This window comes from Rhinolophus sinicus, chromosome 8, assembly GCF_057876585.1.
Source record: "Rhinolophus sinicus isolate RSI-liver-muscle chromosome 8, RSI-T2T, whole genome shotgun sequence".
In the NCBI taxonomy this organism is placed as follows: Eukaryota; Metazoa; Chordata; class Mammalia; order Chiroptera; family Rhinolophidae; genus Rhinolophus; species Rhinolophus sinicus.
In genome coordinates this window covers 54,889,203-54,902,742 of record NC_142508.1, presented here as the reverse complement: position 1 = coordinate 54,902,742, position 13,540 = coordinate 54,889,203, and the positions used below count along the sequence as shown (strand labels likewise).

Here is a 13,540-nt window from a genome sequence, read left to right as displayed (position 1 = left end):
CTCCCCGCACGACAGTCAGATAGGAAAAGTAGAGAACTATATGATTTCACTGATACATAGTATAAAAACAAAAAATTTTCTTGAAGAGAATCCATTCCGTAAGCTTGAGAAATAGTATAGCCTAGGTAATATGGAGCCAGAATTAGTCATTTGGCCTCCAGGAACTGCCACTGTTCCTAATGTAGCACCTCTGCCACCCAGGACCAGAACAGCAGTAAGGGAATCAAGTATTTTAACAGGCCTGCCTGGCACCTCTTTTTTTTTCAGGTGTGTGCAGTTTGGGCATTACCTGTGTTCCGCTACAAGGCTCTTTGTCCAATGAAGTGATCCTCCAACAGGCTAATGGATAACTGCCCATGTGGGGACAGAGCCAGGAGAGCAGTTTCCAGGCTCTCGGCCTCACGTGGAAAGGTGCTGGCTCAGGTAGTAAATGGTCATCAGCTGTGATTGGATGGCCGTCAGCTGTAACCAGTGAGAGGATAGTGGCTGAGCTAGCAAGCGGCGGAGTGTGGATTGCAGATTGCAGAGAAGCGAATTGCTAGCAAGTGAGATTGTTTGGCAGAGAAAAGTGGATGGCGGGTTGCGGATAGTGTGGCTCCTGCCTCCTGTGTCTCCAACCCAGCCACCAGCGAGAATATAGTGGTATGACTCCCCTATCTATGGCTCCGTGGGTGTTCCTTTTTGGCCTCACCATGTCCTGCGTTCTTATGTGGGGAGCGGGACCAGAGACCCCGCAGGCCGCCCTGCGTGACAGCCCACCTTGGGGTGGCGGTGCTGGGTGGCTTATGCCCAGGTGTGTAGGAGGGTCCCCACATGCACAAGCATGAGCGTCGTCTCATAGTTTGACGTAGGTTTTGGAATTCAATCCAAGCGTGAGGGTAGGTGAGGGCAGCTGGGAACCCTGAAGCTAATGGAATTCCTTAACTGCAGTATCTCTTGGCCATAGAAAGGAAAGGAGTTAGCTTTCAGGTAATAAACTGAATTGATTCAAGTGGTCCATTTTCAGCTGAGATGTGGAGGGAGCTTTTCCTCCACAGAGTGGAAGGAAAGATAAACTTCCACTCTGCCCACATCCCTCCCCGTTCTCTGAACATCTTACGACACCTAATCTTCCACCATGTCACATGCGGAATGGCCTCACTTATTGTGCCCAGAGGGAGTGGCAGTGCCCTGAGAGGACCTGGCTGAGTCCAGGAAGTCTGGCCAGAGAAAGCGAAGGTCATTGCGGCCTGTGGGCTGGGAAGTGCTTGCTGAGGCCCTCACCCCCAGCTTGGGGAGGACTTGGAGCCCTCGCCCTGATCTACGCCCCATCTAGTCATGACTTAGTTTACACACAATTCTACTATGTTGGCTATTTTTCCCAGGCTTCAACAGATTAGAAACAGTACATTAGAAACAAAAAAGTATTTAAAAAGGGGAAAAGATAACATTCATTCAACAAGTACCTCCTGAGCTCCTGTTTTGTGCTAAGCATTAGGGATTCAGTAGGAAGCAAGACAAAGTCGCTGCCCTCATGGAGCTCACAGGCATTAGACAATTACAGACTATTATAGTCGTGATAAAGGCTGTACAAGAAAAACAGAGCGCTCTAAGAGCTTGGAGCAGGAGGACCAAACCTAAATTGTTGGCATCATGGAAGCCCTCTGCAAGAAGAGACTGAAGCTGAGACATGAAATAAACCTTCTACACTAAAAAAAAAAAAAAAGGCGTGTGTGTGTGTGTGTGAAATTCAATGGATACTGGTGACATTTACTAAGGAACGAAAGCCTGTAAGAATTTCGAGGGACTCTGAATTTCCATTTTGGATGTTGCCTGGAAGGTACATGTGAAATATCCAGGTGGGGATGCAGAGGTAGATGGGTCTGGAACTCAGAAAAATGGTCTGGGCTAGAACTATAAATGTAGCAGCATAGTTTTGGAATAGAGATGGACATTAAAGCCAGGGGGTTGGACAAGATCACTTAAGGAGAAAGCATGGTATTAGAAGAGGGCCCAGCTCTGAGCACTGAAGAAATCTACCATTTAAAATGGGAGTGGAGGAGATAAGAGAACTGATGAGATGCAGGAGTCTGTCTGATGGTAGCAGACTCCAACGTGGCCTCTAATGATCCCTACCTCCTGGTACTGATGTTTGTGTGGTCTCCTCCCACATGGAATAGGACTAACCTGAGTAGCCAATCTGATACTGAAAGAGGAGATAGTGCATGACTGAGGTTGTGACTATAAAACCTTTTAAGGCCTCAGAGACCTAAGATAGAACCTCAGCGAGGATCTCAGAGTATTGTCCCTCAGCAGCCTGAGCAAAACCCGAGGTAGAGAAGGGCTTATCTCAAAGAAATTTGTGGGGGTGTCTTTTGCCTAATGGAGTGAACTGTCCCCATAGGGGACACATAAAGTGTTCAAAAGAATTATATTCATAATGACACTATCAGCTTGGACTGAGAGTTACAGTATAAAATGTAAAGAGGCTTTGGACCCCCAAAAGGCTACTGGGTAGAAGCAGGCTGAGGCAACTATGTAGCTGTAAACGTGGGCTACCTTTCATGGACAAGGAGCATCACTCAGAGGGTAGAGCCCAGAGCCCAGACTCCAAGATGGCCCCCAATATTCTCCACCTTTTGGTATTCACACTTTCGGGTAATTCCCTCCCACACTAAATGGGACTGACCTGTGTAACAAGTATACTGTGGAGAGACAGAGTGTGACTTTTGAAGATAAGTCATGAAAGCCATTGCAGCTTCCACCTTGCTCTCTTGGATCACCTGCTCTGGGGGGAACCAGTTGCCATGTCACAAGGACATTCAGTTTTACAGAGATGCCCACAGGCAGATGTGGAACTGAGGTTTCCTGCCAACAGTCATGTAGATGAGCCATCCTTGAAGTGGATCCTCCAGCTTCGGTCAAGCTGTCAGATGACGGCTGCACCAGCCAATGCCACAAGGCGACTCGCATGGAAGACCGTAACTAAGCACGAGCTCCCCAGTAAAGCTGTATCCACATACCTGACCCATACACGCTAAAAGGTGATTAATGTTTATTGCTTTAAGATGATATGTGTTGGGGGTAATTTGTTATGTAGCAATAGATAATACATAACAGGAAAAAGGCCGGAAGAGTGCAAGTTCATGAAAAGTAAATGAACTATTTTTTCAAAGGGAGAGTGGACAATTGTCGAATGTTGTGGAATGGCCAAATGTCTCAGACCTGGATGGCAATGAAGCCCATATATCAATGCTGAATTTCATTGAGATATCTTGATGGTGGAAAACAAAAACAAGCCAAACCCCGCCATGCACAGTATACTTGGTTTGAGAAAACTGAGACGCACCGTGTTTCCCCGAAAATAAGACCTACCCGGACGATCTGCTCTAATGCACCTTTTGGAGCAAAAATTAAAAAGATGGATTAGAGCTGATGGTCTGGCTAGGTCTTATTTTCAGGGAAAACACGGTAGCTATCATTCTTTTGAAGGACTTCATTAAAAACATGCTTTGAAAGCCCACGATACCTCTCAGTGGCAATGGATGAATCTTTTACTGTACTTATCTGGCCTATGAGTGACCTTTTCGTATGGACACACCATGTCATTACGAGACTGTAAGTCTGTCAAGGGCAGAGAAACCTGCCCCATAGCACCTGGTGTGTTAGATAGCTGCAGGTACTTATAGAAGTTCCCCATGGACTAAAAGGCAAAAGCATCTTATAAGACTCCAAAAATATTTTACCAAAAACAATACTACCACCACATTAATGTTGCAATTTATACATTAAAAATATTTTCACCACGTCTTATTTTATGCTTCCAACAAACTGTGTGAGGTGGGTTAATAGAAAGGGCAAATACAGTCATTCCCATGTCCCAAATGAGGGAACTAAAGCATAAGAGGCTTCAGTCACTTGGATAAGGTCACACAAACTATTCATGGTTGCAGTTCTTCTGGTATCAAGTTGAGCACTTTTTCTAAAACATCCAAGCAGCACTCAGGAGGGGTTGTTCGTCTGGCATCCTTCTTCCACCAAGACTCTCCGAACAACTGTAACATTACTTTCCAGGGCAATCTATGCTATTTTACCATGTTTTAATACTATCCTTTCTGTAGCTGGAATCATGGAATGGGTCAAGATTCTGTCTTCTTTCCACTTTGGTTCCTATGCAACAACTTGAATGTCTTCCAAGGCAATCCCCGTGGATGGCTGGACAATGCCCTTGTTCAAAACATTCCTCATTGGAAATGGCCTTCAGAGAACCAAAAATTCTTCCAGTAAGAAAACCAGTCTATTAGTTTACAGTTATGCTTCATTTTTTAATTACGAATGGTGTCATGGCTTGGTCCTCTTCCTTAATCATCAGACTTATAGCTGTTTCTTAAACTTCAGTCTATCCTCAGACACCAAAACTTTACAAACACTGAGTATATTCAAACACATTTGTTACAGACTTTGAGGGCACACCACGAAGGCATTCCAGAAAGGTTAGCAGCAGCAGCCCCCTCTAAACAGAATACCCCAAAGGAAGAAAACACTCATAAGGAATGTGTAATAACAATATTAATAAAAATAATGGCTTAAGTGTGCTGAGTGGCACTTTATAACCATGTCTAATTTAATCCTCCAAAGAATCCTGTAAGGTCAGATAAAGGTCTATTTGTTTAAACATCAAACATTAGCATGTGGTCACACAGGTAATGCCCTTATAACACAAAGGGCAAAAACTAATTCTCAAAACTTATGCAGTAAATAGCTAATGCCTCCCCTACAACAGCCACCAGCTCCTCAGAGGGTTGGTCTGTAGGGATCTGGCCCAATTTGGTGTTTTTCACACATTTTCAAGCCTGTTAGCATTTTGCCATGTCCCTATCAGTGTGCGTTTTAGTCCATTTTAAGTAGATGTAGTGTATGGAACAGAAATAAGTATGTTTTTGGCTTCTGAGAAATTCAGGGAAGACATTTCCAGTCTAACTAAGTTTAGGTCTATGACTACAAAATGACTTCTACTGCACCCATCTAAAGAAAGAGGACACATAAGAAGCCAAATTTCAAATTTATCTTTGCTTCTTTATTCTCCCATTAGGATTAGTGCAAGGAGGTAAGAAATGAAGACTTAATCCAAGAATCTATTCTTGAGTAGCAATTTGAAGAGCCAAAATTTGGCACCAGATCGATCTATCTATCTATCTATCTATCTATCTATCTATCTATCTATCTACCTACCTATATTTTAAAACTCGTGTTTCTTGAAAACCATCTCAGCAAGCGTGATCGGCTCCTTAGTTTTAGTACCTCGTTCACAGTGACAGAATCACAGAAGACAGCCATGTGAGAACCACCATAACCAAGAGTACGACTAACAGCCCATCCCAAACAAGACGCTCAGAATCACGACTCCCAGGACGTCGGCCATGACCACGGGCTTTAAACCACTCTACTACTTCGTGGAGGTCAAATGGCTGAGCCTCATAGCCTAGCTCTTTCTTGGCCTTCTCTAGGCTGAAGTAATGTGTGACACCAGTTTTGTAAACTTCTGCGCGGGTGAGGAAGGGCTGGAAGTTGTAGAGTCGACCCAAAACAAAGTGGGCCATCTCTGTTAGGAAAGCGAAGCAGTAGATAAGGGTCAAGGGCAGCCGAATGGATGGGAACCGGTAGCCCAGGCCTTCAACCAGAGGCCGAAAGAACTCAAAGTTGTTCACGGGTCTGCCATCTGAGATGAAGTAGGGCTGCCCAGAAGCAATGTGGCCCCTGTCCGCTTTCAGGGCCTCTGAGGCCAGAATGTGAGCTTGAACCAGGTTATCCACATGGACAAATTCAACCAGGCTCCTGGGATCCCCGAACACAAACTTGAACAGGCCCCTCTCGATGTAGCTCACTATCCTGGGAAGGTGCCGTTGTTCCCCAGGCCCATAGATGCCAGCTGGCCTCAGAGCACAAGTTCTCAAGACCCCATCACTTCTTTCCAGGGCTGTACCATTGGCCTCCAGCACCTTCTTCTCTGCAATCGATTTGGTCCGAGAGTAGTGGTCGGGATGGAGGTGAAGAGGTAGGTAAGGCAGAGATTCGTCTCCATTTCGGATAACTTGACCTCCGAAGACGACATTGAAAGTGCTAGTGTAAACTAATCTTGGCACCCCTCTCCTCCTGCAAGCCTGGAGGATATGGTCTGTGCCCCCCACATTGACTTCTTCGATCAGGTGTGGATTCAGTTGCTCCCGCCCTGACATACCATAAGAGGCAATGTGGAACACACACGTGACATCCACATCCTGGAAGGCTTTCTCTACATCAGAGAGGTGGCGAATGTCTCCACGAATAAACTTGATTCCTTCTGGAATGCTTTCAGAAGGGCTGCTGATGTCAAACAGAATCACGTGGACTCCCTTCTGCTTCAGAGCACAGCCTAGGCTGAAGTGAAAAAGAGTAACAGTTAGATGAAATCACTGTTAAGCTATGCCTAGGAAAAGTATGTAAAATAACCGACCAAGTCTTCACAGCTTATCCTGAGTCCCTCGCTTTATGTGTTCATTGGGGCAAGTCTTACTTATGCAAATATTCAAAAATGAGAATCCCCGCATTTACTTAAATTACATGAGAGAGGCTTTTATCTTCAAAGACAGTGGCATCTATGTGGTACACTTTGTCTCTCTGTTCTTGGACCCACCATCCATTCTTTGGAATACTGATGAATAACTTTGAAAGAACCACTATTATTTTAAATTGTTTTTGGTGATGTGCATATCTCCCCTCCCAGAATCAATGGCTTTTTTTCTTAACTTGGAATATATCCGCAGTTCTCAATTTCAGTATCTGAGCAGTGGACAAAATAGTTCATTCTTGGCTTAACACTATACAAACAAGTAAAAGTCTATACTGTATTAATGTCAGAGTTGAAAGATACTTTTTCCAGCAACTACCAGTAAAATAATTCTAGGGACATATTTTATAGATGCGCTGACCGGAAACCAAAATAGCCACCTCCTCCTGTAATGAGGACACTTTCCTTCGGAGATTTTTGGGAGTCCATATGTGACAGACAAAAGGATAACTGGACCTGTAAGAAATAAATATGCAACCCAGTTACTACTCCAAATGCAAACGTGACTGTCCTTAATTTGGGTTAACAAAAACAAAAAGGCAGTATCCTCTAACAGAAAGAAAAGCTAAGACCTAGGTTCTCATCATAACTGTGTGATGTTAGCCAACGTCTCCTCCCCTTTCACTTTTGGACTTCAAATTTCTTCCTCTGTAATATGACGACAGCAACATCTGCCCTGCCTCCCGGGCAAGGTGGATATGAAGGTTAAATAAGATAATTACCTGGGAGTGCTTTGGAAACCACAAAGCACTCTCCAAATGTAAGGCATTATTCTTAATCCTTGGGAAAAATTAGAGCCTTGCTGAAAAGAATTCATTCAACTTTGGTAAGCAGAGGCATTTTCCCCCATGCATCAGAAAAATCAAGGACAGAACTCTAAAGCAAATTTCCAACATCTTTTGTTTCAAGTTCACACGGCAACATAGTTTAATACTGGTGTTCTGGTAACCCTATATACGGGAAAAAAAAAAAAGTTGGGGGGCAAAAGTTTCCTTCGATACAGCAAGCCCCATTCCCCACCTCCAGGAAATCTTGCAAATACTGCATGTGCTCAATGCGTATGGGGGTCACCCTTCTCTGTCCCTCCTCTTCTATGCCAAAATAATAATAATGATTATGCTATAAATTACATCTTATAAAAATATCTATAATTTTTTCTCAAGGTTCCAAGACCCTATTCTCTCAAGAACAAGACAAAACAAGGAAAGAGTGGGTGACTCAGCTCTTCCCACTTAAAAAGAAATGGAGCAGGAAGCACACAGGTCCTCAAATGCACTGGGAATGCACATGCTCCCTCACTCAAGTCTGTGGAGACATTCATAGGAGTGGTTAGGCAGGGAGACTGCAAGTGACCAACGTCACCTGGACAACTCAATCCCTGTGAGCCTGTTGCTGCCTCTAAAACGTGGAGTTGACAATAAGCTCACAGGCTTCTGAAGACCGAACAGGATAGTGTATAAAGCATGCCTAGCAAACTGCCTGGCATGATATGGGTGCCCCATGGATGTCATTTCTTGAATTTCCTTTTCTTCAAGCTCCAGAGTTTGGGGATTCGATTATTCTTTTATACTCCCACATAGCATGATGAGGTCTCTCAAAAGCACAGGGTTACAAAAAGTTTGACAAATTCTCCTGGAGAAGTGTACTACGTAGGTCAGATTGCCAGGAAAGCTAACCAGATCATCCATGCAGAAATCAGTAGGTGTGCCAGCTGAAGACAAGATTCAGCAAATGACTGTCTCCGTGGCTTGAGGGTACGCAGGAAGGGAAGAGTGAGAAATATTAGGAACATTGAGCAGAATGGGGGGAGGATGCCTGATGGATTCCAAAGGTTTGACTAAGCAATTGCCACAGCTATGCTTCCAAGAAAAGTCATGAAGAATAACGTACCAGCATCTCTTTAATTTACCTAACAGTGATCTTATGATCACTGTCTGGCTGCATCTTTCTCAATATTTGGGTCTGTTCAAGTGTCACTTACTCAACTTAGACAGGCTTCTCTGATCGCCTCACCTAAAACAGTTCTCCTGTACCGTAAATGCTGCTTTGTTCTTTTCATGGCACATTTCACTATCTAAAATTACTATTGATCTCCTTCCAATAGAACGTCAAGTACCATGAGAATTGAGTCCTTTGGCCTTTTTCACTGGCATGTCCCCCCTGGAACCTAGAACACAGTAGACGCTCAACAAGTAGGTGTAGAATTTATGGATGATTTTGAACACGGAGATACATCCAACTTAGTAAAATTATGGTGGGCACACATGCAGGGCCCTACAGGAGCTAAGAGTCATTGTTACATATGCCAATTAACACTGTCACTTTAATTTATCTCCTATAAAGTTCTGGAGTGAAAAGGACATGAAGCTAAATAAGACAGCTGCATCCTGGAGCTTACGATGAAGGAGAGAGCCTTTTGCAAATATCTAAAGTCCAAGGCGAAAAGGAGAAAACAAGATTGGTGTAATAATGCCGGTACAAACAAGGTGCTGTGGGAGCACTAAGGTGGGTGGGGGGGGAGCAGAAATCGATCCTGAAGGTCTGATCAGTGAAGACTTTGTCAAAGAGTAAGCATGAGAGCTGTACTGGAACACGAGGGAGATCTAGGCAAGCTGAGATGAGGCATAGGGTTACTACAGGCTGGGAGCCTCATAAATTAGTGGAATGGTAACAGGGAAGGCTGGTATAGGGCAGCTAATATGGCAAGTCTGCTGTGGCTGGCGTACCAACGGAAGCCAAAGGGAGCGGCTGTCGACTTGGGGCAGGACAGCCTGGGGTCAGCTGGTGACAGCTTTGAGTCTCCTTCGGGGGAGTCTGGATTCCATTCTACAGACAACAGAAAGCCCTTGGAGGTTTACAGAATGGCATCGTCACTTTGGCCCTTGCCAAAGATCACACTTTCCCTGCAGGAGGGAGAGCCTGGAAACCGGCAAGAGTCTAGGTAAGGAGTGACGAGGATCTGGGCTACCGGCGAGGATAAAATGTCAGTGGGCTACACTGAGATTAGGACGAGAGCGGGAAGCAACTCAACGACATGGCAGCAAGCGGTGTCCACAAGTTTGAGGAAGGTGTTGCCACAAACTGAAAAAGCACGCACAGGTTTTAGAAATGTTCTGCCAGGTTCATAGAGTTTTGATTACTATAATACCAGAGAACAAAGTTTTAAGACATTCTTCGTCGCGCCACAGGGATTCCACTGGAAGGGTTCAGAAACGGATGAGGCCTCAGAGAGTCCAATTAAGAAAATTCCAACAGAATTTATTCCTCAACTCTAATTATGCTTTGTTTTTAAAACTGCACATTGCAGTCCAGTCTCAAGGCCACAGGCCATTCATGGCTCTTGTGCACATCAATCAAGCTGGGGACGTACAAGTTCAAATGATTAATGCTTCCAGAGTACCTGGCGGGCCTATTCATGCTACTCCTCATTACCTTCCAGCTAATTCCAGGATGATATGAGGCAAGAGCTTAGATAACTGACCTGATCAGGACGGTCAGAAGAGAAAGGTGAATAAGGAAATATTAATGATTTATCAGGACAAACACCAAGGAAAACAAGCCTATCTACCAGGTCGGTAAAACCTTCATAGATTGTAGATTATCAGTCATTAATGGTACTTCACAGGAGCCGCCTCCTCCCTAAAATCAGCATAGAAAAACTGCAGCGAACACATTTCACAGAAAAATCACAAGAAATTCCCGTAAACACTAAGCCAGGGATAAAGAGAGTATACACGCTTTTTGTTTTTTTGTTTTTCCAATCAGCTGCCTCATTTTTTATACACTTTATGGCTTCTGTCTTATTAATTTGTTTCCATCTGATTCCTTCTAGGCCTGGGCACTCAGACTGCCCTTTATAATTGCAATTGCTTTACGGCTCCTCTAAAATGCGGCTTTGTTCAGTAATTGCTTTCCTCTAGGTCAGTGGGAAGGGTCACATCTGATCCGAGCAGACGTTTCAGTGGAAACAGGTTAAAGTTAAATACATGATCAAGAAAAGGGAATCTTAATTACAAACAGGAAAAAATGAAATTTAAAACCTGCCTGACCTCTTGATAATACGAAGATAAAGTGAGGGTAATAAAGTTGACATCTCATGGGGAAGTGATGAGAAGAAACTCATAAAAATGAGTAGGAGTGCTTTAGATTTACAAAGAACTAATTAAATGCTAAGGATTAGTAATAAGAACCTTAGACTGTGCACACAGTTTCTTCATCCCATGAGTTCAACGTGATGATGGGACTAGCCCTGTGGTATTATAATGCAATATACAAATCTAGTGCCACTGGAGTATGAAACACAGAGGAGAACTGAAGACTGCTTTCATAAAAGTTAAAATTTACTGTATTTACTTTAAGGGAGAGAAAAATATCTCCAGGTCGTTTAATCCTACGATGGCGTGTTTTAAATGACTGCCTGAGTACTTACTGACTGGAGGCAAAAGGTAACTGTGTTCTTGCTATATCGAGAGGAGGAAAACACAGTGGGGCTAGAGGGCTTAAAAACGGTGCTGTTCAAATTCCATGCGCGATCTGAATATTTTTGTATTTAATATAAAGCAGGCAAAGCAGTAACGATGAAGTAGTTACAGACGATAAGGAGAATAACCCTGATACAGGTAAAAGGGATGTGAGGTGTAAAACCAAAAAGGCCAAATGCATTTGGGGAGAAAATTAACTAAGGGCATATCACCAAGTGGAAAGTCGATATGCTCATGACAGAGAGGGGTAATTGTGCACATTGTTTTCAATATAACTAAAGATGGCAGAGCAGCTGTCTAATTTTTGCCACCTTATCTAATCTTCTTGTCCAGCTCCCCACTTAAACTCCTTTTACCCAACTATTGCACAAAACCTCCTTGCAATTCTTCACGATGCTTATGACAAAAGTAATTATAAAATTTTATAACTGGTATTTCCCATCTGCTTCCCAAACTATGATATAAACTGCCTGTGAGCATAGGCCATTTCTCCAGGAATATCTACAGGGACAAGAAGTATCTGGCAGATTGTAAATTCAAATGGAATGAGTACTCTGCAACCTTTTCAAATGCCCCTTTCTGCTGTATCTGCAAGGAGTATTACACGTGTACTTCCCCTCGCTAGCTCAGCATGTCTGCCACTTCAACATATCCAAATAACATCAGCTGCCATTTATTAAGCACTTACAGTATACCAGGCATTATGCTAAGCCCTTTCCATGAATTATTTCCTCTGATGCTCCTAATAACCCTCTGAGACAAGTACTAATTTGTTAATCCCAAATTTACTGACCTGACTCCTGTGGAGGCTTTCATAGCTAACGTATCCAGCGACCTCATAGTGGTCTCTCCAATTCCCAGAGGGGCAGGGAGGAGGTGCCCCATCTTGTCCCATGAGGTAGAGGTAGTAGGGTTGCGGGGTTAAGCTTCCTATGTTTGAAATCAGAAAATATGGGTCCTAGACTTGGCTCTCTCACCAATTCCCTGTGTGACCCTGCGCAAGGCACTGAACCTCTCTGATCCTGTTTCCTCCTCGCTAAAATGAAAATAGCAACTATAGCTAGATTTATTATTTTTTATGGGCTAGGAGCTTTAAAGGCTTTAAAGATTTACCACTGAAGCCTCAGGACAATCTTGTCAGGTTGTTATTATTATCCTCAGCTTTTCAGATATGAGGACCAAGGGTCAGAGGTGAAGAAACTTGCATATATTAATATACATCTGAAGTAAATGAAATCACTACCTCAAAAAGATATCTGTACCCCCATATTCATTGCAGCATTATTCACAATAGCCAAGACATGGAAACAACCTAAGTGTCCAGCAACAGATGAATGGATAAACAAGATGTAGTAAATATATACACAATGGAATATTATTCAGCCATAAAAAGAAGGCAATCCTTCCATTTGTGACAACACGAATAGACCTTGATGGCATTATGCTAAGTGAAAAAAGTCAGACAGAGAAAGACAAATACTATTTCAATTACATGTGGAATCTAAAAAAAGCTGAACTCATAGAAACAGTAGAATGATGGTTAGAATGGGGTGGGGTGGGGTGGGGTGAGGGGATGACGAGATGCTGGTCAAAGGGAACAAACTTCCAGTTATAATATTCAGCATCAGTGACTACAGTTAACGATACTGTATTACATGCTTGAAAGTTGCTAAAAGAGATCTTTCAAGTTCTCGCCACACACAAAAATTCTAGTTATGTGAAGTGATGGACATGCTAACTAACCTTATTGTGGTTATCATTTCACAGTTGATACATGTATCAAATCATCACTGCGTACACCTTAAAATTTCACCACGTTATATGCTAATTATATCTCAATAAAGCTGGAAGGAAAAAACAAATCAAAGAAAGCAAGGAAGAAAAAGCAAGAAAGAAACTGATCCACGGTGATGCAGGCCACAAGCAGCAAGTTAAACCCAGGGCTTGAAGTGAGGTCTGTAGTGTAAGGTCTCTGAAAGTTAGAGACCTTGACTTAGTGTAGGTCCCTGAATGTTAGGTCTCAGAGACCTTAACTTATACATACAGCCACATCTGCAAGAAAACAACAAAATGTCTGTTGGCCTGCACCTGCAGACAGAGCCAAACTTGCGATAACAGAAAATGCAAGCCTACCAGCTACTGGTTTGCAGGCTACTGGTTAACATTTTCTGTTCAAACAATGCTACCTTGTCAACACCGCCCCTATAAAACCCTCCTCACCCCCTCCTTCGGGGCTGCAAGTCTCCTTTAGACATGCAGCCTGGGCTGTAGCTGTCTTTGCTCAGCCCGATAAACTCTTGCTCTCTTACAATAAAAACTTACTTAATTTACCAGACCATGCGCGTTCCTTTCCCGGTGGACCTATCATGTAGGACTCCCCAGCTGGGTTGGGACAATGCAGTATTGTTCACTTACCCACCTTCACAATTTCTCTCACACCTGGTACCTCTGGTACTATGAGTTACCTATTATG

At 43.4% G+C, this 13,540-nt stretch overlaps 1 protein-coding gene across 6 annotated transcripts in view; it reads right to left on the bottom strand.

The window, feature by feature from the left end:
* Nucleotides 1–3,747: 3,747 nt before the first annotated feature.
* The window catches only part of SDR42E1 (short chain dehydrogenase/reductase family 42E, member 1), a 32,523-nt gene continuing 22,730 nt past the window's right edge, over nt 3,748–13,540 (bottom strand). For 4 of the 6 annotated variants that reach the window (XM_019743724.3, XM_019743723.3, XM_019743728.3 and 1 more), the window contains exons 2-3: nt 6,948–7,042; nt 3,748–6,396 (exon numbers count right to left, since the gene is read on the bottom strand). In XM_019743724.3, the coding sequence (XP_019599283.3) occupies nt 5,286–6,396; nt 6,948–7,015 (1,179 nt within the window). In that variant the 5' untranslated portion in view covers nt 7,016–7,042 and the 3' untranslated portion in view covers nt 3,748–5,285. Of the gene's footprint in view, nt 6,397–6,947; nt 7,043–7,308; nt 13,531–13,540 lie in introns of those variants that run through there. The other 2 variants (XM_088800215.1, XM_088800214.1) reach the window with 2 other exon arrangements.